Below are 26,780 nucleotides of genomic sequence, written 5' to 3' on the forward strand. Positions count from 1 at the left end.
CAACTCTTTGAAAGGAAAGCGCCACATTAAGAATGTAGATTCATGAAATGCAACAACCAGTCAGTGTTCATTTTTTCAAGGTTCAAATCCTTCTGTAATGCTGTTATTTAAAGGACATGTGGTCCATAAGGTAGAATTTGCTGTATTCAACACCATGGACAAGATCTATTGCTGAAGCAAGGATGCTTCCCAAAGGCAGTACAAATTCTTAAGTCTCTGCTGTGAAATTTTTGCTATGAAGTTTTCACTGATGAAAACACCTGGTCAAGAAAATTATAGTAGGGACAACACTGTTTGTACAGTGTAGCATTTTCCTATTTAAACTTGAATAATTTCAACCTTAAATAGTTTCAAAATCACCATAGAGAATAGCAAGGCATTCCCAGAAACTTCTTTAAGTATAAAAAAACACTTAGCTACTTCATACTTCACAAACTTTACTGTGTATTTCAAGAGATTTGAGGCTTTCTTATTACTTATTTCCTAAAAAGCAAGTATCCAGCTGCCACTTCTAAAGAAATGAATCCATCACTGCCATGTATCAATCTGTCTGAGAGGAAGAATAGTTTTCAGGCTACAGCACTGGGCTGGCACTAAGCAGGTACTTTCACTGACACAGACAACACACACCCAATACAATCTCCAAACATTCACAAATGACACAAAGTTTACTAACGTATTTCTGATAAGCAGACACTAGAATGGTGAAGGCTAGAGTGTATACTGTAGGTTGCAGTCAAAGTGTAGACAAGGGGAAGGGTATATCAGCCTGAACACAAGCAGGTTCTGTGTGCCTGTAACCCAACTGCAATAGAAACAACCAAGCTGCATAAACACTAAGCTTAGATATGAAATAGTTGGAATATTAGGTATGCGGCACAGAATTTCCAGAATACAATTTCCACAGACTGTCCAAATGAAATCCAGAATCCTGATCATGCTTTCTCCTAAGAGAAAGCTCTCAGTATCAAAAAGATCAGGCTATTTACAGATAGATGACGGACAGGAATTTAGAAGTATCTAGTAAAGAAAGATGAAGGAATTCCAAAAGTGACTGAACAGTTAATTGAAATTTTTCACTCATATCACCCAGCTATTAGTATAAACGTAATCAAGACAGGATACTCAGTGGAGACATTCTCTAGCAATTCGACTCAGCAGGAGCAGAACTGATGATAACCTGAATGATGAAATTAGAAAGATGCAAGGGACAGGTAATCACTACTGAACTTTTCAGCTCTAACGTCTTTGTTACAGAACCTATTAGTAAATCAGGCATGAAAGAGTACCCTTTGAAAATGCACTGGTGCATTCAGTCTGGGCTATAGACATAAACATTCCACTTTCCTCCATGAAAGGCACACTTTCAACAGCTTTCTATAAATGTTTGAACTCCAACTAAGTACACATAAAAATTATCCTTTTCACCCATTAAAATCTTATCTTTAAATGCAGTTTCTCCTTCACTGTTACTTTTTTCTAAAAAATAAAACTAAGTATAATGATTTATATTCTTAAACTAAATTCAACCTAGATTAGACAAATAAAGGTTACTATAAAATAGTTCTCTTTCCAAACCAGCTAGTATTTGCATTTCTGTTTAGCATTCCTCCCTGTATTTTTTTCCTCACAAGTTCCCTCACACAAAATAAGAGAGTTCACAAAAAGTAAGAATAAAACTTACCCCCATTATCTGTTCTCTTTAAAGCACCATCCTTATGAGGGCATAATTCACATCTCTAGGGGAAAAAAAAGCAAAAAAAAATAAAAAAATGGAATGATCATAGGAGCATTGAAAAAGAAACCACACACATTGAAACTGTTAAGGAAGCATTAAGGAAGCAACCATTCTTTAAACTGAATGGGCGTGTTTTCCCTTAACTTTTACTTGAATATTAATGTTAGTTTGTCACAAAACTTTCTCTTCCAGATCTTGAAACTTATGATACATATTATAGCTACTTACAGTTCTACCCCCAAGCTTTTATTCCTGGATTCCATACCCTGGGATTTCGGTGAAAAGCCTCCAAAAAATATAGCATGGGGGAAGACTCACTTGATAAGAAACTTGGGTGCACTTTAGACTCCCTACTATATTTCCTTCTAGGACTTCTGTATTCACAAAGGTGGTCAGTCAAAAAGACTCACCATGGATATAAGCGCTGGTGCACACACTGTGGCTGACTTGTCAGTCTCTGCTGAGTCTCACTTACTCTGAGAGACCAAAAACAATCTTGCTTTCTGTCTCAGAAAGTGAGAAGTTGACTCATCCTTGAAATTCTCCACAACTACATGCCTGAAAACATGCAGCTGAAATCACATTTTTCTGACAAACACCAGGATCACAACAGTAGAATCCTTCTGCTGTCGCTGTCAAGTTCCTAATATCAAGTTTAACTCTAAGTGTCCTAGAGAAGTGTGAGACAATTCCAAACCAGTTCAGAGATGAAAGAAATGGAACAGGTTTGACACATACTCCACTTCAACTGCTCCAAATGACATGCAAAGGAACACCATTATAGGTGATCCTATACCTAAGAATCACCTTATTAAAAACCTTATATATTCCCAAAGTGGGGACAACTCCAAGCATATCAATCTAACAAGCTTTTGAAGAAACTGAATAATAGTCTGATCATCAGATGCAAACTTAACACCACATCCTTTAAATGCAGAAGGACATCTGGCATCAGTAGGGATTTTCTCTGTGTACCCTGAACAGTACAATTTTCCTTACCAGCTAACTAGCAAGTCGGCAGGTAAAGAAGCCTATGATGCTGGAAATGCCTCAGAAACAGATTGTCCAAACTTATTTGAGGAATGAGAAATTCCATTCCTGAAATTCATATCACTGAACTGTATCTTGAGGACTGTCTGTTTCTCCTAACCTGTAAGAAAACTTGTATTAGCAGCAAAGAGATTTTCACAAGAATAGAATATAAAATTTCTCAAATTATTTTTTCCTCAGTGCATTGGTATAGACGGCTGCACACAGCAAGAAGAATCTTTAGGATTGCTGCTTTTTGCCTTTTGCTTCACTGATCTCCCTCTTTCACCCACTAAAATGATCACCAATCTAATGAAAAGCAGCATTAAGTCTATCATGAAATGCAGAGATGAAAGTGGTTGAAAACTTCTGAACCATTCTGTAAGCTGCCTATGGACTTGGAGCATTACACCATTTTTTTTATTTCTAAGTCAAGATTATACGGACTTCCTTGGTACTGAAATTAACCGATCAGATAATTTTAAATAACATCCTACATACTCAGTATATACGTGAGCTGTATCTTAACACTCCAGCTCTCCAAACATTAAATACAAAGGTGCTGAAAGATACTCAGGAGCATTGGGTTCATTTCAGGGATTTCCCCATGTACTGAACCAGATTCTCAAAGCAAGAAGCCTGGTATATATTCATGGTGACAGTGCAATAAGGTTTGTTCCCACCCCAAAGCTACAAGCTGGCAGCTTAAGGCCAGTAAGCAGATATGTTAAATCTACCACTGAGACAAGGGAAGCTGTTAACATGATCTACCTTGCCCCACCTCTGCAAGCCTGTGGGAGTTTAACATACATTTTCACAAGTGGAAAAACCAGTTAGGAGGTTCTCTTCTTTCCCTCACCTCTCCCTTATTAATACCTCCATCTACCACTCCCTCAGCTGATGACCAAACTGTCTGTAGGACTGCCCCTTAAACCAGAGCAGTGAAATGGACTGAAATGAACTTTTTAACATTTTTAATTCAGGTCATATTACTGTTGCAATTTAAGCATAATTCCACAAGTAGTTGCATCAACAAAACTGTAGGCAGGGAGCCACTGCACCACAGCATTAGTAATAAAAGAATTAGCAAAGTTCTTAAACTTTATCACAAAAAAAATTAATTAAAATGATCACAGGACACTAAGCAGAAAGGAACTAAACCAGTCCTTTACACAGAGGAGTTAAGCATGCTCCACTCAGTCCCATCAGAGCTCAGTTTCAACCAATTTCTTTTTGTCTCTCAATAGGACTCAGGTCCATTAAGTCTTCCCTCATTACTCCTCTGCAGCGCTGGCTGCAACCAGTCAGAGAAGATGCAGGGCAGACGACTGAAGCGGAGGAGGGAGCTTTGGCAGTGGAAAAAAAAACTTGAGTGCAAGGAATTCTGCAAAGTGTCATCTCACTGGCAGGGAGCAATATGCCTGCACTCGGCTCTCATGAAGCTGGGCGACTGTGCAGAGATGATGCACTTGCACCCTCATGATACAGACTACTTCTGGTGCCCTGAATTGTGGCTACAATCTGTAATAAAGTAGCACCCTAGTAAGATAACACACCACACAGTGACCCTTTCCACTTTCTCATCTGGGTTATGAACCTAACTGCTTCTTCCCACACTCAGATTCTGTCACCCATTTCTGCCCTCCCAAATTCCAGTATGCATCACACACTAACACCAGTATCTTTGCCAGGTGGGAACAGCATGCCTCACCCCTTAAAACAAGTAACTACTAGAGAATTTTACTAACACTTTATTACTAATTCTAAAATGTTACAGTATTATAGCATTTCAAAAATTGTGGTAGTTTCAGCTGAGAATTTGAGAAGTGATTGAAAAACATCCTAAGTACTTTCAAAATGATGCCAGCCTTATGAAGTTCAAGCATGCCAAGCGCAAGGCCCTATACACTGGTCAGAGCAATCCCAGACACAGCTACAGGTTGGGCCAAGATATTCAGAGCAGCCCTGCAGAGAAGGACTTGGGGGTGTTGGCTGATGAGAAACTGAATATGAGCTGGCTTCAGTGTGCACTCACAGCCCAGAAAGCAACCATATCCTGGGCTGCATCAAAAGGAGTGTGACCAGCAGGTCAATGGAGGTGATCCTGCCCCTCTACTCTGCTCTCATGAGACCTCACCTGGAGTATTGTGTGCAGTTCTGGTGTCCTCAACATAAAAAGGACATGGAACTGTTGGAACAAGTCCAGAGGAGGGCCACGAGGATGATCAGGGGACTGGAGCACCTCCCGTATGAAGACAGGCTGAGAAAGTTGGGGCTATTCAGCCTGGAGAAGGCTGCCTGGAGACCTCATAGCAGCCTTCCAGTATCTGAAGGGGGCCTATAGGGATGCTGGGGAGGGACTCTTCATTAGGGACTGTACTGATAGTACAAGGGCTAATGGGTAAAAACTTAAACAGGGGAAGTTTAGGTCGGATATAAGGAGGAAGTTCTTTACTTTAAGGGTGGTGAGGCACTGGAATGGGTTGCCCAAAGAAGTGGCAATGCTCCATCCCTGGCAGTGTTCAAGGCCAGGCTGGACAGAGCTTTGGGTAACATGGTTTAGTGTGAGGTGTCCCTGCCCATTCAGGGGGGTTGGAACTAGATGATCTTAAGGTCCTTTCCAACCCTAACTATTCTATGATTTTATGATAAAATGCTTAAATGCATGTTGTTACAAAGGATTCTGTAGGAGAAAGGAAAGGAGATAGTTGGGTGTAGATGTATCTCAGAAGTCCAGTTACCTATAATTTCTTATTTGAACATTTCTGTCCACACAGTGTCTCCTTCTTCCAATTTTATTATGGATGGAACTTGGAGTTCAAGTGAACAGCAACAGCTAAGTCACTCTACCAACTGCCACATCACATACAATTTGTATGATGGAATAAAGCTTTGCTCTTTGCAAAGCGGTATAAGGAATAATCTGATCACCTGTACAGATGGTCTCTAGTATTTGAGCATATGGACCATATCAGGGCTCTCTTTTTCACTTGTCTGCTGTAAGTCTTAGCTCTGGCAAAGGATATCTGACACAGATTCATTGTCTGAGCATTCAAAAACATCATGGGGAACTACTAAACAAGCTGGAGGGGAAGCAGGGGGAAGTGAAGGGGCAATGGGGGCAGACATGACACCCACAAGATATCACAGCATACATAGGTCAAGCTGCTACAAGTGATCAGCAGTTCAGATAAACATCCATCAGGTTAGACAGTGCAAATGTGAACACTAAAGAGGCTGACTGTGACCCAAAAAAATGACCACATCCTTTAGTATGCTGAAGGGCACTAGTTCTATAGCAGTGAGGGACACCAGCACATGTGGTGCTGCAGGTACAGCCACCTGAATTAAATCTGAAGAGGGAAAAAGACACAAATACTGGCTAGGAACACTGAAGTTGTAGGAAGTGACATTGTCCCTTTCTGCTCTTACAGAATGTATTACGGACATCCCATTTTTGCAGCTTTTTGGTAGAACAGGCTAAGTTCATAGACCTAGATTCTACCAAAGCAGAATTCAGGTGAACTCTCAGCAGGAATTCCTTTGGACTATGAGGTCTCCTGTAGAGGACTAAAGTGAAACAAATCTCGAACTTGTGCAGCTGAAATACTCTGACAGTGTGACTGCCACAACTTCAGAGCTATAGAAACAGCAAGTTAATTAAGTGAAAGACAACTGATCCTGTAACCTTAGCATCCAGATGAATTGAGACTGCCTGGGTCTGATGAAAAACCCACTGCCTCCTAAGGGGACCAATCTTTAAAAAGTCACCCAGCAGAGACCTGAAGTGGTAAAAAGCATGCAGGGCCCAAGCAGAAGGGGAAAGAATCTGCCTTTTTTTTTCCCCTCCTGTCATTATTAGAAAGTAGAAATAACCAGGAACAAGTAATAACAATAATAATAACAGTGCTCTCAGAGCCCAGAAAGCCAACTGTTCATGAGCTCCATTAAAAGGAGCGTGACCAGCAGGTTGAAGGAGGTGATCCTGCCCCTCTACTCTGCCCTTGCGAGACCTCACTTGGAGTATTGTGTGCAGTTCTGGTGTCCTCAACATAAAAAGGACATGGAACTGTTGGAACAAGTCCAGAGGAGGGCCACGAGGATGATCAGGGGACTGGAGCACCTCCCGTATGAAGACAGGCTGAGAAGGTTGGGGCTGTTCAGCTTGGAGAAGAGAAGGCTGCGTGGAGACCTCATAGCAGCCTTCCAGTATCTGAAGGGGGCCTATAGGGATGCTGGGGAGGGACTCTTCATTAGGGACTGTAGTGATAGGACAAGGGGTAACAGGTTAAAACTTAAACAGGGGAAGTTTAGATTAGATAAAAGGAAGAAGCTCTTTACTATAAGGGTGGTGAGGCACTGTATTGGGCTGCCCAAGGAAGCTAGGAATGCTCCAACCCTGGCAGTGTTCAAGGCCAGGTTGGACAGAGTCTTGGGTGATGTCCTTTCCAACCCTAACTATTCTATGATTCTATGATTTTATATATAAATATATATATGGAGATGTCCACTAAAGATACCCAGCAAAAGAAAGTTCCAAGAATAGAAGACCAAAATAAGAGAAATGAAGAAGGACCCAAATAAATCCATCTTCACAATACTGAATTAGTTACAGTCCAGTTTATTTCCACTGCTTTGTGGCACAAAGTTTTCTCCCTCTAGATAAATATGCCTTTCCATTCTAAATAGGACAAAGAACTACCTTAATCAGCAGTAGATCTCATCAGACAAATCTAATTGCTTGAGTCCTTTTGGCTAACCTAACTCTACCAATTTTTCAACTGGAAACCAATGAAAGGCATAGAAAAGCTAATTTAATCCAATAGACTACCTTCTTCATGTTGAAGAGGAAGAAGTGAGAAACATAGTAGATAGGGAAGATAGATAGGAACAAGCTGTAGAGGAGAGAAAAAAGGGTAGTAGAATATAGCACAGTTCTTCCCTCACAGTTCTCTAAATCTGGAGCAAGTTTCATAAAGCATCATCTCCAGACATCCATTATATGCTGTCTCATGTTATAAGAAAACAAAGGTCAAAGAATTCTTGTACAAGTAATTTACTGAATTCTTATCCAAGCTAGGCCAATGGAAGCATTCACCTGAATAATGACTGTCAACCAAGTAAAGTCCTGCAGGACTGAATTCCCAGCATTGCAGTGAGGCAATAAAACTGTGTGTCTCAGTATGACCTGTTAACCTAAATAACACAAGAAGATCCACAGCAGATTAAATAGCCCACAGTTCCTAAAAACTTAGCCTGAAATATCAGTCTGAAATATCAGCAATTCTAGCTGACTTTACTTCAGGCTCACTTTAAGGTAACATAATTGCACACTGTTGCCAAAAAATCACTTGCCCCTGCTGTGCACTTCGTACTGCCTCCTTGCTCTGGGAAGAGCATTCATTTGACCATATGGAAATCCTAATCGGAAAGCTAAAAATAAAACAGGCTTTTTTCAGCCAGATCACTTCTTTGAGCCATCTTTCCACAAGGCCATATGAACAATGCCAGATAAAAAAAAATGAAATAAGAACACAGGCAGGGAGCAGGAAACAACCACCCTGTTCAGGAGGTGTCATCATCTATGCTGGCTATGAGGAGTATGGAATTCCAACCAAGTGCCTTAAAAAGAAACAAACACAGACTCCACAACCAAAACATCCTCACACCCCGTACACCCTCCCCCACAAAAAATAAAACAAACCAATAAAAAACAAACAAAACAAAACAAAAAAAAAATGACCACACATTACACCTGAAACAGACAAATTTAATATTGGTAGTAGTATAGACATATTTCTTGGGCCCAGATGCAGATATATTTATTAAGTCAATGTTGGTATCTCCCTGACATTCGTATACTCCAAGTATTTCAATAGGCATCAACACAAACTGTTTAGTTTACAAGCTTATTTTTCCCTCTCCAAGCTGTGCAATACCCAGCATGACTTGTATGCTTCCAGAATAGTTTTTTTTATCTAAAGTACATTTTGATCACAGAATTACTGTTTTATATTGCTTGACAACAGGAAAAAAAATATTTAACTGAAAGGAACAACTTTAAGAAATTGCAATACATGACCATTAAAGCTACAAATAACAAAACAGCAAGTTACACAAATCAGCAGAGTTCTTGAAACCTGACACTCAATCTCTTTCAATCCTTTCACCAACAGGAGTTAAAACTTGACAGACAAAACATTTTATTCTGCTGCTCCTGTTAATCATTAATCAAACAGTAAAATGGTTAAATCCATTTGCTTTTGTTGTGAGTTGTAGTTCACATTTTAGTGAAAACAAACCCTACATACTCCATCAAATTCTTACAACTTTCTTAAAATTAACCTAGGAGTAAAGAGACAATTGCCAAGCAGAAGTCATTTTACTGCTTTATTTCTGCTTTTGCTTGCAAATACATCTATTTTACAGCATGCCATGTTACTGGGTATTTCTGTATATATCAAAACACAGTAACTCAGAACACTCCCACAAAGCACACAGACAGGTTTACAAAGGTAAGCAAAGTAGCTGATCAGATGGCTAGTTTCTGATCAATGGCTTTCCAGCTGGCAGCCCCTGACGAGCAAAGAACCTTGGCTCCCATTCACTGGTAGTTGTGGAAGCCTGCAGCACAGCTGACTGTGGCCCTGGGTATTCATCTCCCAAGTTCTGTGGAACAGCTTCACCTACCTTCAGCAATACTCCACACCATTTTATCCCACCTTTGGCTGTTAGAAGAAGGAAACATTTAGAAATCACCTCTAATACTCTGTATCATGCCCAAGATGATCTTTCCTGATACTACAGACTTTGAATATGCTAGGTAGCCTTATATGCTACTGCTTCAGACAACACAAAATGTCTTAGGATGTTTTTAAAAAATGGTTTAGAAGGGTAAAGACATCCACAAGAGTTTTTTTCAGTTCATGCAGAACAATTTAACGCTGGCATGGACATACCTACCGCTGTCAAAAATGTAAAAATTCTGGAAAATAGAGAAAAGCTCTGGATACAAAGTTGATCACAAATCACACCTAGAGTTTCACTTGTGCCAATGCTCCACATACCTCATCCTACTATATGTAAGTAGTTGAAGTGCTTTAGTCACGTTTTTATTAAAATCTACCTTCTAAGCTCAAAACATTTTTGCTATTCATTTTCATTATCCCCCAGTGCAAAATCGGTATTCCATCATCTCCAGAGGAAGGAGTCCTACGTTTTCTCATATTCCCTTCACACTTTTCTTTCTATGTCCCCCTTCCTCCTCTAGTGTACTGGCTCATTTCTTTGACAGGAATAAATTAATTAATTAAACCCACACATATTAGAATTAAAACACTGAAAATAAGAAAAACTATGCTTTCCTCTAATAAACCTGGAAAAATTTGTGGTCATTTTAGTGAGTAGTTTGTGTTAGATTCAGGCAAATATGGTACTGAATAACCAATGTAAACGTAGCTTCCTCTATAAAGAAAAAACACAGTTTGAAGACACTTAAGAGTGTACTAATTACACCAGAAACTAGATTATATTTAACAGAAAACTCAGATTCAGTTAATGAGATGGTATCTGCAGAAGAACAAGTGCCTTAGAGCCTACAAAGAAACATTTTTTTGCAAGATTAGACTACCAGAAGAAGAAAAAAAAACAGGTATTTCAGAATGGTGCAAACCAGTATACTGGAAATTTAGGTCTTGGCATAAATTCTATCAATAGATGAGAATTCACAGGCAGTTAGTACAGAGACCGAGCAACAGGATGCGTACCAGACTGACCATGTCTACATCTGCTGGCAATAACTTACGCCAGCTCTCAGAGCCCAGTGACATCTCATTTTTCCATCCACCCCTTCAAACTATATTCCATGAAGCAAACTAACACTGCTAACATACGACTAACCAGAGATGATCACCCTCTCAGCCCTTGAAGCCTCCAGAAAGTCCAATAAAACTCACAAGCAGTGCCAAATGCTGATGAAATTACCGAAGCTCTATTCATACCAAACTTAGGCTAGCTATTCGTATCTAATCCTTTTACTCTGCTACTTTTTACTAATCTTTTTTTGGTATTTTTCCTTTAATCAATTAGGTAATTTGAAAATTCCCATTACAGTGTATTTCTAATTTTCACACTCATGCTTTATAATACTTGCCAAAGTCAAATCTTCATTTTCCACTTGTTTAGTGCAGCAGAAAGGCTGAATTGTATAACCCCTTCTCCCAAAGCTTCCATAGGAATGCATGGCCCGGCCAATGAAGACACTGCTATCTACAAAACCAAATCCACATTTTCTTATTCAGCAATTTCTAAACTACAGCTGTTGAGCAATACACCTTATAGTCTCAGCCTGCAGTATTTTAAGACCTAACTTATAAACCCACAAAATACTTTGATATTTTGATCTAGATGGCTCTATAAATGATAGCTTCTAATCATGCAAGTATTTGAAGCATAAGTCAGCAAGTAGCTAACTACACAATTTTTTCAAAGTATCTGAAACAAACTGAAGTTCCAGTGTTTCCAACCTATGATTCACACCAGACTCCAGTATTTATAAGCCACAGTGAAGAACCAACAGGAATCAAAAGATCATCTGCCACATTCAAGAATCCCCAACTGGCTGACACCACTAATAGAGCAAACGAATGCATACTGTCAGTAACTTCTCTTTGAAAGTGCTATGTTCTGCAACTTGACAACTTAAGAAATTAAGTCATCTCCATCTTCAAATAATCATTTCTTGATGCTGACAAATTTGCCAAATCTCTGCCCCATCTCTATTCAGTCATTTGTCCCAAGAGAAGGAGAGAACTTTTTTTTAAAGCAGACAGTTGACAGGTAAAAGAAAAACAGACTGACTACCTGAAGCATTTCGGGTTTTATACCCGGATAAATTACAGAGACTCAACCTGCTTCTTTTTACCAAGGCATCAGACAAAAATATATGCAGATTCAGTTAGCTCTGTCAAAAATATCTACTAAAGATAATAAATTTAAAGACTATGACAAGAAGATTAGAGGCAATCAACATGCAAATCTGCATTCTTCCAAGACCATCCAGTCAGTACGTATTACAGGTGACATTCAGTCATACTTTTGCTCAATACATGCAGGGTAACTAGAGGTGAGATAACAGAGTACACTGTAACATAATGTAACACAGCATGCACCAAGACCTGGCTACTCCAGGTTCAGAAGTCTGAAGCCATAGATCTCTCACTACATATTTAAGACTAGTAAACCTTGCGAGATGTTGCATGAAAACGAATTATAAAGATACACAAAATTAAGAGTCACACAGTGTTCTCCAGTGGAAAGCATCAGGAGGCCATTAGAAATACCTGCAATGTTTGGCTGGACTTCCAGCTAAACACCCAAGCTTTTGTTATCAGGCTGAACATATACTACCGACCCAGTTCAATCTAGCTGAAGAAAAACACAGTATGCAATGGTTCGCTTCAGTGTCCTCCTGCAACATACCACAGATGTACCCTAAAAATTCCTAGGTATAAAATGCTAGTATGCATTTTAAGTAAGGTTCTTTGCAGTTGAGGAGCATCTTGCTTACTTTAGAGACTTCTTCTGCCAGTGATTGAACAGTCTTGCAATGAAACTGTCACAAAACGTTTTCTGCATGAGAATTAAGCAACTCCTGTAACAGAAAATGTTTGCTCTAGTCTCAGTCTGGTTAGTAATTTTGCCACAGAAGCTTCAGAGCATTTACTAAAGTACCTGTTATATTGATAACTACGTTGTAAACTTTTCATCAAGTAGTACTTGAAAGATGGAATGCTGTGTTTTGAAGACTGAATATTCCATGTATCCGTAATGCAAATTAAATTCCTGCACAAATAAGGTGTACATTTAGGTAAATAGCAACTGATCAAAACTGGAAAAAAAGTTTGCAGACCTTTTCTGCTGTAATTAAGGGCTTTAAGTTTATAAACTCGGATGTGTATTTAGAAACCAAGTAGAAACTACGTAGACAAGCAGGGAAAAATGCAGTACACAAAAATCAACCCAAAACCATAACACACAAAGGAAGGCAGCACAATCAGAAGTAACATTAATACTCCCACTTTGATATGCACAGCACAGGTTCAGTTTGCCAGCCGGAGTGGAGGATGCACTGAAACGATACTGCCCTTCTGCAGCGCCTAACCTTGGTGACCAGACACTATGCAATCCTAAGCAATTAGGTTATCTTCTAAGTCACAGTGCAGTAAGGTTATGGGTCTATACTCACTACATATTAAAAAAATTAAATAAAATGAACAGGAGAAAATATTTTCTCCTACTGATGAAATACAAAGCAAGTAACACACACCCAGCTACATAACAGACAAGAAATACCACTCAAGCAATAGCATTTCAGAATAAAAGAAGTTTCACCTTCACCACCATTAGAACAGGAATTCTTCACAATCATTCCGCTCTTCTCCCTCTAGCTCTCTTCGGTCCACATTTTGCTCATTACCTCTCCCAGTCACTCTCTTTATCTCAAACTCCTCCTGTTGGGCTCCAAACAGGACTACGGTGGCTTGACCCTGGCTGGACACTAGGTGCCCACCAGAGCTGCTCTATCACTACCCCTCCTCAGCCATACAGGGGAGAGAAAAGAAAGGCTCATGCTCAAGATAAGGACAGGGAGAGATCATTCGGCAATTACCATCATGGGCAAAATCAATTCAATTTATTATCAAACAAATCAGATTAAGACAATGAGGAAAAAAATAATTAAAAAAAATTAAAAACACCTTCCCCCCCACCCCTCCCTTCTTACTGGGCTCAACTTTACTCCCCAGCTCTACCTCCTCCCCCTGAGCAGCACATGAAGATGGCAAATGAGGGTTGTGGTCAGTTCATCATACATCTCTGCCACTCTCTCCTCCTCAGGGGAGGACTTCTCACTCTCTTCCTCTGCTCCAGCACAGGGTCCCTCCCATGGGAGACTGTTTTCCATGAACTTCTCCAACCTGAATCCTTCCCACAGGCTGCAGTTCCTCATGAACTCCTCCAGCGTCAGTCCCTTCCACAGGTGCAGTCCCTCCAGAACAGACTGCCCCAGTGTGGATCACCCCCAGGGTCACAAGTCCTGCAGGAAACCCGCTCCCGCACAGGTTTTCCACAGGGTCACAGCCTCTTTTGGGCACCCATCTGCTCCAGCATGGAGTCCTCCCCAGGCTACAAGTGGAGATCTTATCCACCATGGCTCTCCATGGGCTGCAGGACAGCTTGCCTCAACAGTCTTTACCAAAGGCTGCAAGGGAATATTTGCTCTGGCGCCTGGAGAACATCCACCTCTCCTTCTGCCCTGACCTTGGTGAAGGGGTTATTTCTCTCACATGTTCTCACTCCTCTCTCTGGCTGCAGTTTCTATTGCACTGGTTTCACCCCCCAAACACTTCTTAACTATGTTATCTCAGAGGCACTATCGCTGTCACTGATGGGCTCAGCCTTGGCCAACAGCAGGCCCGTCCTGGAGCTGGCTGGCACTGGCTCCATCAGATACAGGGGAAGCTTCTAGCCACCCCTGTTGCCATCCCCACTACCGAAACCTTGCCACACAAACTAAATATAACATGCTGTGCCCAAGTGTCTTTGGGCAGCCTCCTTACTTCAATTATCCAGCCACAAACAAACACTCACTGCCTTCCAGACTGCATAGTTATACATAAAAGACAAAACTGTGCTACTGGTTTTTAGATTGAGGTGGTTTGGGGATTTTTTTTTTGGCTTTGTTTTGTTGGGGTTTTTTTGAGGGGGAAGGCCAGAACAGGGGAGATTGCTAATAAGTGGCAGTTTCTCATATTTAATCTCATCTTTATACAAAAAAAAAAATCTACTAGCAATTTGTATTTTATAGTCACTTTTTCTTTTCTTATTTAGACATTTCTGCTGTGTAAAAGCCACATAAGATCATATAGGTCAACTTTTCTGTTGTATGCTCAGAACTAAAGCAATTTTTTCTACTAGTTGTTAAATTATTCTTAAAAGTAATTGTAGTAGTATTCTTATATAAAATGTCCTTTAAGGAAAATTATGGATACACTTTAAAAAAACATGAATTCAGAATTTTTTTAGAATTATTTCAAGAGGCATCTGCAAAGAGAACATATAAATTATTATTCTGAATGATTTGGTAGCCAGTATTTCATGCTGAAGAAAAAAAGAAAACAGCAAGTTTTCTTCTTCTAAAAATAAGTTCAGTTCACCTATACTGTGACCATATATATCAATGCACATTCTAGGTTACAGGTACAGATGGCTACAGAATAGCCACGCCAAAACTGACTGTAGGCACAAGCACAGAGATCCCATTCCCTTGGAGGCAGCCTGTTGACCCAGAGCAGTCGGACCTCTAATCACAAACCTATCTGCATACCGAAAGCCTACGTTCCCATTTCCTCCTCCTTTGCCTCCTTCTGTCTAAGCAAAAGGCAAGCAACACTGCACTTATGGGTATTTTATACTACATAAATGCTGGTGGTGGGATGTTAAATTTTGGAAACATCAACTCATGAGCAACTCTGCAGTAACAAACCTGTAGACACATGTGATGAAAGATTTTTCTTAAAAGGGAGCTTGGGAGAGAAATACAACCATTGTTATATTAAAGACTAAAAAAAAACCCTCAAGCATTCAGACTGAATCATCTGTGCAGCAGATGCAGGAACAGCTCAGGTCTGGCAGGATTAGTAGCAAGAACCTATCACTATGAGATCATAATGTACCTGAACTGGCTTTGGAGGTAAACAGCACAGCTGCATTTCTACAGCTCTGACTCCTTAAGTACTGTATGACCTAAACTGACTCTGCAATGACAGTCTTTCTGCCTCTGCACCAATTTCCAACAAACACAAGGAAGTACAGAAACTCCAGTTAAGCTAGATTCAGATGAGACCCAGATGAATACTATCTCAAACCTTATGTGGCTAGCTCCACAGGGAGTCACAGCCCCCTCAACACATTCCACAGGACTAAATTACACGTGGCTTATTAGACAAGCTGTAGTGTCATGTGTATGTGCCATCTCAGTTCTGGGCCAGTTCTGCATTTGACTTCATAAACCACCTCACAGGAGAAAAATTAAAAACATAGAAATGCCAAGTAGAAAAAACACCACCTTTACAACATTAGAATAATTTGACCAAGTCCAAACTGATTCTTCCAGGTGCAACAACAGGCTTATGATATATGTATTCCAATGAAACAGATTAACAGCATATTAATTCACTTGCAATGCTGTAAGCAATCTGACTTCACATGTACAAGCTGAGCTGTGCCTGAAGTCAAACTTCCTGGAACCCGTAACACTGAAGTTCCATGCTGAGGTCTCCTGGTCTCTCTGAATCAAGCTGAATTCACAAGGACCAACACCTACATGTAGCTAATAAGCCACCCAAGCTAGCTGTTTGTGCAAATGTTAAATGCCTCTGTGTTGCCTGGTATTTCTATCTCATGGATTATTATGGTTCCTTCATGATAAGCATAAGAAGTACTAGCTTCTAGTAAACCATAAACACACTGTCTATCTATATCCCACTATATACTAAAATTAAATCATTCTTAAAATAAGATCATCAAGAAAGATGTTTGGCACATAATACAATGATGGGGAAAGAAGTCTTTTTGAACAACTGTGCTACAATTCCTAAATTCAGCTTCTCTAGTCTCTTTTCAAATACCAGTACTGTCAGCCCCTGCATATGTATGCTCCATTCCATTTCCCAAGCCAGGGCCCAAAGTCCCTTATGTCTGTTCTACTCCATATGCATACATTCTTACACTGTGCCTAATACTACTTTTTCCTGTGTCAACATGTACCTGTCCTGCTTGATTCAGAAGTCAAGGTACATCTGAAGACATAAAAAGGACTCACTATGCAGGGTAACAACAGCTGGTGCTGACACAGGCAAAGCTGGGAGCAGTTGCCACCTATCCTGAATAGATTTCCATTCCAACCCCATCATAGGTCAGCTAAGATAAATTAGCTGATTTAGGGAAAACTGCAACTTTTCAAGCAGTAGTCAAAAAACTTACACAGCAATTGTAGAAAGTGCATACTGGGATTACAACCTTCTATTTATTATGTACTAAATATGCATCATTATAAAAGGTAGAGCAGATAATAACCAGACACCTTGATAAGACCATTATCCAAAGAGTTCAGGTTCACAAATATCTCTGTTTCTTCACACACACAAAACACATGACCCTGCTAGAGCCAAGGCCCATTACAATTTGCCAAGCCTGGAAACATGTTTTCCAGCTACTAGTTGACCATTCAAAACCCAAGACGCTGGCTACCACCTCACTATCATAAACGCCTAAATCAACCAGCCAGGAGGCTTGTGTGGCTGAAAAATAATCAACCGCTGCTTTCACCAACAATGCACCAGCTTAGGAGCAGCACAAAAAAGAAAGGGAACACAGCAGACATCAGTGTGTAACACCTGAAAGTATATGGGAAGCCAACTGCTCTAACCTGCTATTAAGTGAAGTTCTCTGATGACCCACCTACTTGAGTTACATGCTGCTGAGTATAGTCTATTTCTTTCAGTTGTTAAAGCCAGACTAACTTCAGTGAAGCAATAAACCCTTGTCTCCTAGCAGAATGGATTTATTTGCCCAGTAACTGCAGCCTAAAAAAAAACCACACCAAAAAAACCCACACAACACAGGCAGCATCAGCAAGGAAAAATAAGCCTTGACTTCAAGACTAGTATACAGTATGGCTGATTTAATTCTGGTTTTGTTTCTAGACAGAAAGGCCAACAGAAAAAGTATGCTTCAGCCTCCTACCGTGATGATAAGGAGGTTTGCTTTTGCAAGCATATTACTTTTGTAAGTGCATTAAAACTTCTGCATTTGATAAACTGGTTACAACAAAGTTCCAGTTTTCATACCGAAGTCAGAGCTTCACTTAAGTTTCTGAATGCTAAGGGCTTCTCCAAGACCCCAGAGACAACCACCATGTTTCTAACTCTCTAACATATAAGTAGTTGTTAAAACACCAACTGTTCTACCTCCAGTTTCACCAGAGAACCACTTACACCGATATATGCTATATTACAAATAGGAAAGATTTTTTTTTCCAAAACGAGATCAGTAATCAAATTGTTGAACTGTACCATAAACAGACCCCATTAGGTGGAAACAAGAATGGAATACACCAGGAAGAAAATTCAGTTAACTTCATCACTGTTTCTTCTTCAAACACCAAAGAAAAGCAGTATAATGCCTATCAAAGCTATTCTCTTTGAGAAATTATCAGAATGAAGCAAGACATTGGTTTAGAACTCAGTACAGTTCTCCTTCATCCTTTGTGTCAGGAGAAGCCAGGAATAACTATGTCCTAAATCCTGAAGAGACTTCCCAATCATGTGCCAGAAAATTCCTTCTCCTAGCCTCCATCTCTCCACCACTTCTGTATTTTTAACTTTGCTGTCAATTTGTATAAACTAAACTCAACTACATTAAGAAAATGCTACTCAAAAAACTTTACATTGCTGATGGTCTTCCCAGGAAAAGAAAGAAACAGCCTTTATTCAGAAAGGGATGCTGTTTGGATTTTCTGTTGACAAATATTTGGAGAGCACACAAACCATGCTCCCACCAACAGGTTTGTTTCAGAAGGAATAACAAAGTCTAGGTTACTAGGGCATTATGGAAACAACAGTGACAAGCTGTGAAAAAGTAAAGTAACAAGATTCTTCAGTCCTGTGCCAAAAATTCACAGAACATTAAGTCATCCTACCGTTTCTTTGTATTAGAAAAGGAAATAGATACACCAAAAGGCTCATGTACACACTCTGTTAGTCACTGAAAATTTGGTCTCAAGCACTTAATTTGTCTCCAGGTATGAAAGTCAGAAATAGTTTACACACTGCCCTAAGATGCTGCACCACCTTCTCTTTCCATTTTTATGTGAAATTTTTTTCAGAGACAAAAGAACAGGTCCATTTTTCTAAATACTCTCACTTTATCTTTTGCTGGAAAACAAACTAAGAAGTGCCAAGTAGTAAGAAAGGTGATTCTCTTTATATGAAAATGCAGCTTGATCTAATAACATAAGAGTCTGACCAAAAAAATTCTCACATAATCAAAGAAGGGAAAAAAAACCACCTTTTGGGGTTTTTGTTGTTATTTAGAAGGATTATCTGAACCCCCAGTATTTACCATAAAAAATTTTCAAGACAGAGAAAGAAAATGTTTCTTCAGTTAGAGGTATCACATTCCAAGTAAGCATTAGGTTCCAAAATTAAGAACACTACTTATTGTTTAAGCATTCCTAGACTGAAGCTTTAAACTGGCAATCTAAAGTTGCTATAGAAGAAAACTGGACATGGATTTTATTTCTTCCCCATACCTAACTATATAAGTGTTAAACAGACAAAATTACACAAAACCCACATCATACATAAGAAGAAAATCATCTTTGAAGGGGGAATATAAATAAATAAATCAAACACACACACTCCCCCAGAAATTGTCAGAACACTTAATGGCAGTTGCATATTTCCACTTCTCAACAGCATCTAGATGGAATTATTCCAGAAAGCTAAGCTATTTTCTACTACTACTGGCATATTTGGGTAAACATTATCCACACAAGTGTAACAACCAGCATTACTTAATAAACAAAGCACATACCACTCTGGCTGCTCTTTCCTGAGATTCACACTTCCTGCAAAACCAAGGTCCAGTGGGTACTTGAACAATTCCATAGCAAGCTGTTTTGAACAAGACAAAATATTTCAGCAAAGCAGCAGCACCACAGTACTATTCATATGAACATTAAAGAACAAGCTTAGTATTAATTGATCTCATGTCATTTCAATAAGTCAAAACGATATCTCTACAATGTACATTAAATCCTGTCACAAGAAATGAAGTACAAGTTTCCACTTGAAAATGTATGCAAAGGAAAGTCAATGAAATCTTTTCGTATTATATACATGCATTAGTCATAATGACTAAACAGATCAGTTGTCAAATTTTCAAATATATTATCCAAGTACTGACAGACCAAACTATCTTGATAAGCCCCTTCTACCATACAATAAAATTCTTTAACATGAGGAAAAACATCATTTTTGTTGCACCTATATTAACCACAGATGAGAAAGACTTTGATTTCCTTTTTAGAAAGTAAGAGGGAGGTTGTAAATGTGCAATCACGCATTTACATTAGCAAGAGACAGTGCAGGGTAAGAAGCTAATTACAGAATGAAACTTAGAGACAGGGCTGGCAATTACATCCAAAGGCAATGTGAGTTGGGCAAAGACCAAAGCTGAGGCGAAGTACTTCTGTATCTGCAAACGTGACAGAGTACATCTACAGCCTAGAACAGTCCACCACAGGTTTGTGCTCTGATACTGTTTATTGAGCTCCAGGACTTCCTTTGGTGTATACTTCCGCTATCATGCAAAGCTTACTCAAACACATGAGATTTTGTCCTCCACAACTTGCCTGTGACTTAACACTTGAAGTTTCCTTTGAAGGAAAAATAATAATACCCAAAAAATGCAATTAATAAAGTTTCTCAGTTAATACTGCTGTCTGAACTTCAAATAAGGACTACCAGCTTTAACCATGAGGACTAGCACTTTTATGACAGAAAGACTACAAAAACAGTGGACATACTTTCTCTACCACCTTCATTCACATGACATATAAACTCCAAAACTTAAAACATCAATGATGCAGTAAATCAAAACAGCTCTTCTTTCTTAAGACCTCTACAACATCTGTATTTAGAAGCAACAGTACTTTGCATGCTTTCTGCCAGATTCAAATTCAGATTTGCACCTCACCTTCAAAAAAAGGCTCAGTATTCTAATTTACTGAAGCGTGTCTCTATATATTAGGAATACTTCCCCAAACAGACTTTTGTCATTCATGCTATTTCAGCTCCAAAACTGCTGCTGTCATCAACTTTTTCCACTGATGATATTAACCAGACTCTAGAACAAGGGAAGATGCCCAAGATAATGCAAAAGTAATAGCTGGTTCAGGTATGACTTCTAGAAGTAATCATGTTTTAGCATTCTTTCCCATGATTCTAAGACTCCACAACAGCAGAATTAACTTACTGGTTAACATTACTCAGCTCTTAAGAAAACAGAAAACTGATTCAAAACCAGACTAATTTCACAGATACTGTCAGCTCCCCTCCGCGTTCAATCTAACATTAACAAGAATAATTGAACTCTTTTGCCAATCTCCTTAAATTATTACTATTTATCACTAATTCTTGACAGCTTAGAAAGGAGCATAAACCTGAAACAGTTACTGTATCATCTTCAACACAATTCAGGACCAAGCATAAGACACACATTAGTATTTTCACATGCACTCATACTAACGAACCAGATTTAGGATTTTGTCTCCTCCAATTTGTTCACCATTTAGAAGGAGTCAGAGAGCCAGCCACAGAGCTTGTATGCCTGCTTGGGCATTGATACAGAGGAACTACATCTTATTCCTTATTTCTACTACCATAACGCAAAAAGACATCATAACTTACTTTCTTACAATGTAACCGGCAGAATCCAATTTCTTCCTCTGCTCTAACAAGAGGGGTCAACCCACTGACAGAAACAAAACAACCACACATAGAGGGAACGTGCCAGCTCCTGAGCTGAACTGGAAACCAATCAACCAGCCTCCACTAATCCAAACAAATCCAGCATCAGCCCCTCTGACTAGCACCCTCCCCCTACAGAGCGACAACAGGAAGTCTCCATCTACCAGGAAGCATCAGCCAAACGACATTCGAGGAAAGGCAGGCAGAGGAAGAAATCACATGACAGCTAAGTCTCTCCTACACACTGCTCTCTTCCAATCCTAAACCCTCCTCGTCTACTGGCTGCCCCTTAAATTTATTATTCTAACTTGGGAAAGGAAGGGACAAGAGCGATCAAGCATACAAAGAAAGAAATACAACAATTGTCAGAATAGAGATTAGTAAGAAGTTCTGCAACAGAAGGGAAGGAGTTTTAGGTAGTCTCTGGACTGATGCAGCTGAGGTTGCTAACAGTGCAAAGGCAGGCTAGGAAATACAGGCACAGAAAAGGCACAAGGGGAAGAGGAAAGGCGAAAAAATGGAAAAGGAACTCTTCTTTTCTTACAGCTATAATACAGGAAGTCATAATACAGGAAGTCTCAGATGAGAGAAAAAAACAGGCTGGAAGAATAGAGGATGACAGGACAAGTCAGACCAGAAAGCACGTGGTCCTAGAGACAGGCGAACACGCTTCAAGAAGTAGGGGGGGGGGGAGGATGGGGGAGACGTGGTGAGAAAAGGAGAAAAACGGCCAAGGTTGAGCGACTGGGGGGTCGGAGCAGGCCCAAGGGAAGAGGGCAGGGACCATCAAGACGTAGCGAGGCTTGAGGCCAGCGCGGGCAAGCTGGCACTCGCTTATCCACTCACCTTGATGCACTGCGACATTGCAGCCGTGCCCGTCGCAGTAGACAAGCGGGTTCTCGGCCCAGCCCCTCTCGTCGGAGCACACGCAGCAGCCGCCGATCATCTCCTTCATGCTATTGGAGAACTCGCCCTCCAGTGACACAGGCAGCAGCAACGGCTCGCTAGAGACCATCTAAGGGTTAAAAACACCGTCGTCAACACCACACACTAACACGCTGTACCCTCTGCCTGCCCCCTCCCCCGGCAGTGTCTCCCCTCAGTCACTCAGCCGCCGCCGCCGCCACCGCCGCCACGGCAATGATTTAGGGCCCATGACCGCTGCCTGAGAGCCTCTTCTCTCCGCGGCCCGACCAAGAGGCCAGGCTGTGTCAGTCAGTCACGGTGGCAGGCAGGCAGGCAGGGGCAGCCCGGCGACAGCACACTGAGGAGGACACGGCGCGGCAGGCAGGCAGGCAGGCAGGAGAGCAAGTCCAGCGCGCAGGCGCACTGTGCGCCCCCCCGCCGGGAAGGCCTCGGCCTAGGGCCCTCCTCGCGATGGTTCACGAGCCGCCCATGGAACGTGAGCCGCGGCTGAGCGCGCGCTCTACCTCTCCCCCCAACACCTCCCTTCCCCCCACACCCCGGCTCCAACCGTCGCGCCGAGAGAGCGTGCGCGAGCCAGCGGCGAGGCGAGGCAAGGCAAGGCAAGGCAAGGCGCCCCGCCAGGCCCACCCGCCCCTCGCCTTGCCTCCGCGCCTCCCGCCACAGGCACCTGAGGGCCCAGCCCGGGCCGCGCAGCGCCACCGCCACCCGCCCAGCCGCCCGGACACCCACCTCGCCGTGCTGCCACTCTCCGTCCCCCGGGCGAGCCATCGCGTGTTTCCACCCACCCCCCAGCCCCGGCCGGCCTAATCCTAACAACGCGGGCAGCGCTGCGCCGCGGGACAGCCCCTGCGAAACCGCTTCCCCTCCCAGCCCGGGCGAGCGTTAGCTGGGGTTGTTGCTGCCCCCCCTCCCCTCAGTGTGTGTAGGGGGGGCGGGGAGGTGGCAGACATGCGCCCCGCTCCCACCCGCGATGTCACCGTGCTCATGCCCCCTTCAGGAAGGCGGCAGGACTCGCCCCGTTCCCGCCCACCCCGCAGAAATCATTTTTACTATCTTGTTTATTTTCCCCCTGATGTGCCTGCAGGACTAATGCATTCCCGCTCCCAACTTTTATTATCCTGTTTATGTCCCCTCGGTGTGCCTGCAGCACTAATGCATTCTCGCTATTATGCCACTTCCCTGCCCTCACCGCAACTTTTACTATTTTGTTTATTTTCCCTTCGATGGAGCTGCAAAACTAATGCATTATTAATCCCTCTCTTTCTCCTCTCCCCCCAAAACTCCTCGTGCGGATGCAGCGCTGCGTGGCTGTTGCTGCCACACCAGCAAAAGCGGTAGAGATAAGGCGAACAGAAAAACCAGGGCGGCCACAGACACACAAACCTAAGTGTGCTCTTCAGCACAGCTGTCCTCTGCTTTTACTTGGAGGTGGATACGTCTTTCTAGCACTTGGACATTGCGGAGGGCGGGTAGTAAAACAATCCTGTTGTCTCTTTTAATTGGGAGGGGGGAGGCATAATATTAAAACCTGGGGGGAGAGAGAGCTGAGATGGTCAGCAGAGAAGAAAATCTCAGGCTATTCAATTCTCCATTGTAAGCAGGTACGCCTGTAGCAGAAGGAACTAATTGTGGTGATTGTTAGGAGCACAGAGAAATTAAATACAGCCTTACAAAATTCTGCTCTCTCACTTGCCCCAGGGCCCAGCGCTTATTTATTTATTTATTTATTTATTTGGTGTGGGGCTAGGAAGCTATCATTGATTTATCTTTGTTATCACGCTAAGAAGCAGAGAAGCAGAATTTGTGCATGGACTGTATTTCTCAGAATGATTTTGCAAGGCCAGCTCAGTTGATATGGTGATATCCATACAAATCACTACTGAATTATGTACATTCCTGGACACGTCACTACCCAGACCGATACATATGCAGGTTATATTTTATACATTGTTAACTAATAAAACATCTGCACTTGCGTAGGGGAGTATGACAAACTGCGTGGAAGAGAGAGGTGGGATGTTCACAACTCCCTACCCCCTACGGACATCCAAGCCTGCAGTTTGTATGCAGGATATCTTAGGTTAAGCTCTTTTCTCTGCTTTCAAGTTTGAAGTGAAATTACTTTGAGGAAAAATGGCGGGCAGGCAAAAACTGAATGAAGGTAGCTTCCTAGTTGGGGGGCCCAGCCAAATATGCAATTAACACAGCCTTCTGAGACACATTCTAATCATTTCTCTGTAAACATATGCTCCAACATCCTTGAGACTTCAGAAATTTTTAAGGCACGTGTAAAAAATGGAGGCAGGGGGACTGGAATGTAGTAGTATGTTTCAGCTTTTGTATAATCGGTCAAGAGCCTGCACTCCAAAAAAACCCCACTCCACACCCTAATGTCCTATCTCAACACTGAAGAACACAAATTTGACCATAAAAGTATTTACATTATAAAATATACTTACAACACTCTTTTTATTACTTCTAAAGCTTGTAAAAATACCCTGAAGATTGCAGGTGCAAGCAATTATTTTGTAAGGAAATAAAGCAATTAATATATCCTGGTGGTTTAAAAAAACACAAATTATTTGAAGCTGATAGATACAGTGTCCCAGCCCTTCTTCATTCTTGTCAAGAAAATGACATCTAATTTAAAAAGCATTCTCAATGATTCTGTTAACCCTGACTAAAAAGAAAAAAAGAAAAATAATCACACTACAGCAGCAAATCTGTCCTTTATTTCCCTAACAGGTAAATTAAAATAAATACCCTTTTAAAATGCAAATATATCAAATATATTTTAATTTGTTGGATGATTTTATACATTTAGTAAAACTCGTATTGAAACAACTGTAAATTTTTCGCACAGCTTTTTTTTTTTTTTTATTCATTGAGAAGGTCTTCCTGCAATTTCTTCTTTGAAAAGCAACTAGTACAATTCCCATGTCTGTCTTGGTGAGTTGAAGGTTTTTTAATGTTAGCTGTTTTAAGGTTCAATTTTTAGTTCGATAAAGAAGCACAAAGAAAAAATTAATCACTTTGCAACAACTTGATTAAAGCTGCACCATGGCAACAAGAGTATATTAGTGAAAAACCTAGTGTATAGTTTTCAAATAAAATATTTTAATCCCACACCATGTATCACACCAGCTTCGTATTGCACAGCCTGAAATTTTGCTTTGGTGAAAATTCAGTCAAGCCTAATACATTCAATTATTTAACGAAACATTTGTTGTCTTTTTATGGATTTCTGCTTAATTCTGTCTATAGAAAGAATGTACATGGACTGAAAGAAACTCCATGACTACCACCTTATGGTATTGTGTAATATTTGATGGAAAAATTTAGATAACCTCTTGATAGTTCTGTAAAACAATCATTTAGAGAAGACCTTTGAAATGCAAAATAGGAAAAGAAATGCATTACCACTAAATAAATACTGCAAACACTAAGCCTATAATGGCTATGGAATCAGAACATAAAATCTTGTAGCATATATGTTCTTATGATTGTAGTATTTAATAAGCACTGACATGACACAGAAGGCCAATTTTCTTTTTTTAGAAAAGAAGCTTGTCCTTTTATAGTGATATATAAGAGATTAAAACAATTAGAGAGGAATATAATTCAGTGAGTATGAATGAATAATTTCATTCTTAATCTAAATGCAAGGAGAAAATTCAATTCTCTTTAAAGGAACCTACAAGACCTAGAAGCTAAACAAGTTATATTGTAAGCAGCATACAAGAAGATTATATGTTTTCATATTTTTGTGGATACCCTTTTCAAATAGAGTGACTGTGTAACTGAAAGAAAATTACTCTCCAAATGCAAATTGTTTTTAAAAGTTTAAGAAATTACTCAAGATAACATTAACATATATTGGTGCAGAGCACTTTAGCTTCATCAACAAAAATAACAAGGTTTTCACCTTAAATTTTTAGTGCAAATTAATCAGTTCCAACAATAATGCTAAGATTTTGGAAAGCTTGCTTTAAATTTCACTTTTTTTTTTTTTCCCTAAAAAATGCTAAATCATACTGTAACTTCAGTGAATAAAACAAAACATTGAACAAGAAAAAGTCTTTCATTTAAAAAACTGCATTACCAGTTGCATATAATCATCAGAAGAGTCTTCCCGGAATAACAGAAAAAGCATGGACTTCATATAAAATGCACACTGTATCAGAAAACATGGACTGATACTGGGACTTGAAGCTGTAGAGTGAGGAGACTCACTTCTTTCCAGAAAGCAAATTTCTGATAGCAGTTTTTACTCCATTTTCAGATAGGGTCTTTGTGGAAAAAGCTTTGATCTTTACCTATGTGGAAATGGATACACACTGCAGCTAAACAGAAGCCACTGAAAACAGGAAAATGGCAATAACTTCATGATACTCAATAGGTAGAATAATGCATCTCCTGATTATCCATTTAAAATACATTGATGCTTGTCTGCCTTTTGTTTATGTGGGTTTAAATCATTAACAATCTACACT

The 26,780-nt window shown here is 40.5% G+C and overlaps 1 protein-coding gene across 3 annotated transcripts in view; it reads right to left on the reverse strand.

Moving 5' to 3' along the window:
• MLLT10 (MLLT10 histone lysine methyltransferase DOT1L cofactor) overlaps window positions 1–23,274 on the reverse strand; it is a 130,059-nt gene extending 106,785 nt beyond the window's left edge. Inside the window, exons 1-4 of one of the 3 annotated variants that reach the window (XM_061468291.1) lie at window positions 23,017–23,274; window positions 22,207–22,375; window positions 19,424–19,503; window positions 1,685–1,739 (exon numbers count right to left, since the gene is read on the reverse strand). In XM_061468291.1, coding sequence (XP_061324275.1) covers window positions 1,685–1,739; window positions 19,424–19,503; window positions 22,207–22,375; window positions 23,017–23,055 — 343 coding nt within the window. In that variant the 5' untranslated portion in view covers window positions 23,056–23,274. The remainder of the gene's footprint in view (window positions 1–1,684; window positions 1,740–19,423; window positions 19,504–22,206; window positions 22,376–23,016) is intronic. The other 2 variants (XM_061468288.1, XM_061468290.1) reach the window with 2 other exon arrangements.
• Window positions 23,275–26,780: the final 3,506 nt, after the last annotated feature.

Source organism: Pezoporus flaviventris, unplaced genomic scaffold (genome assembly GCF_033815535.1).
Source record: "Pezoporus flaviventris isolate CSIRO_AGI_PZ_B2104156 unplaced genomic scaffold, CSIRO_AGI_Pfla_v1 ptg000047l, whole genome shotgun sequence".
NCBI lineage: Eukaryota > Metazoa > Chordata > Aves > Psittaciformes > Psittacidae > Pezoporus > Pezoporus flaviventris.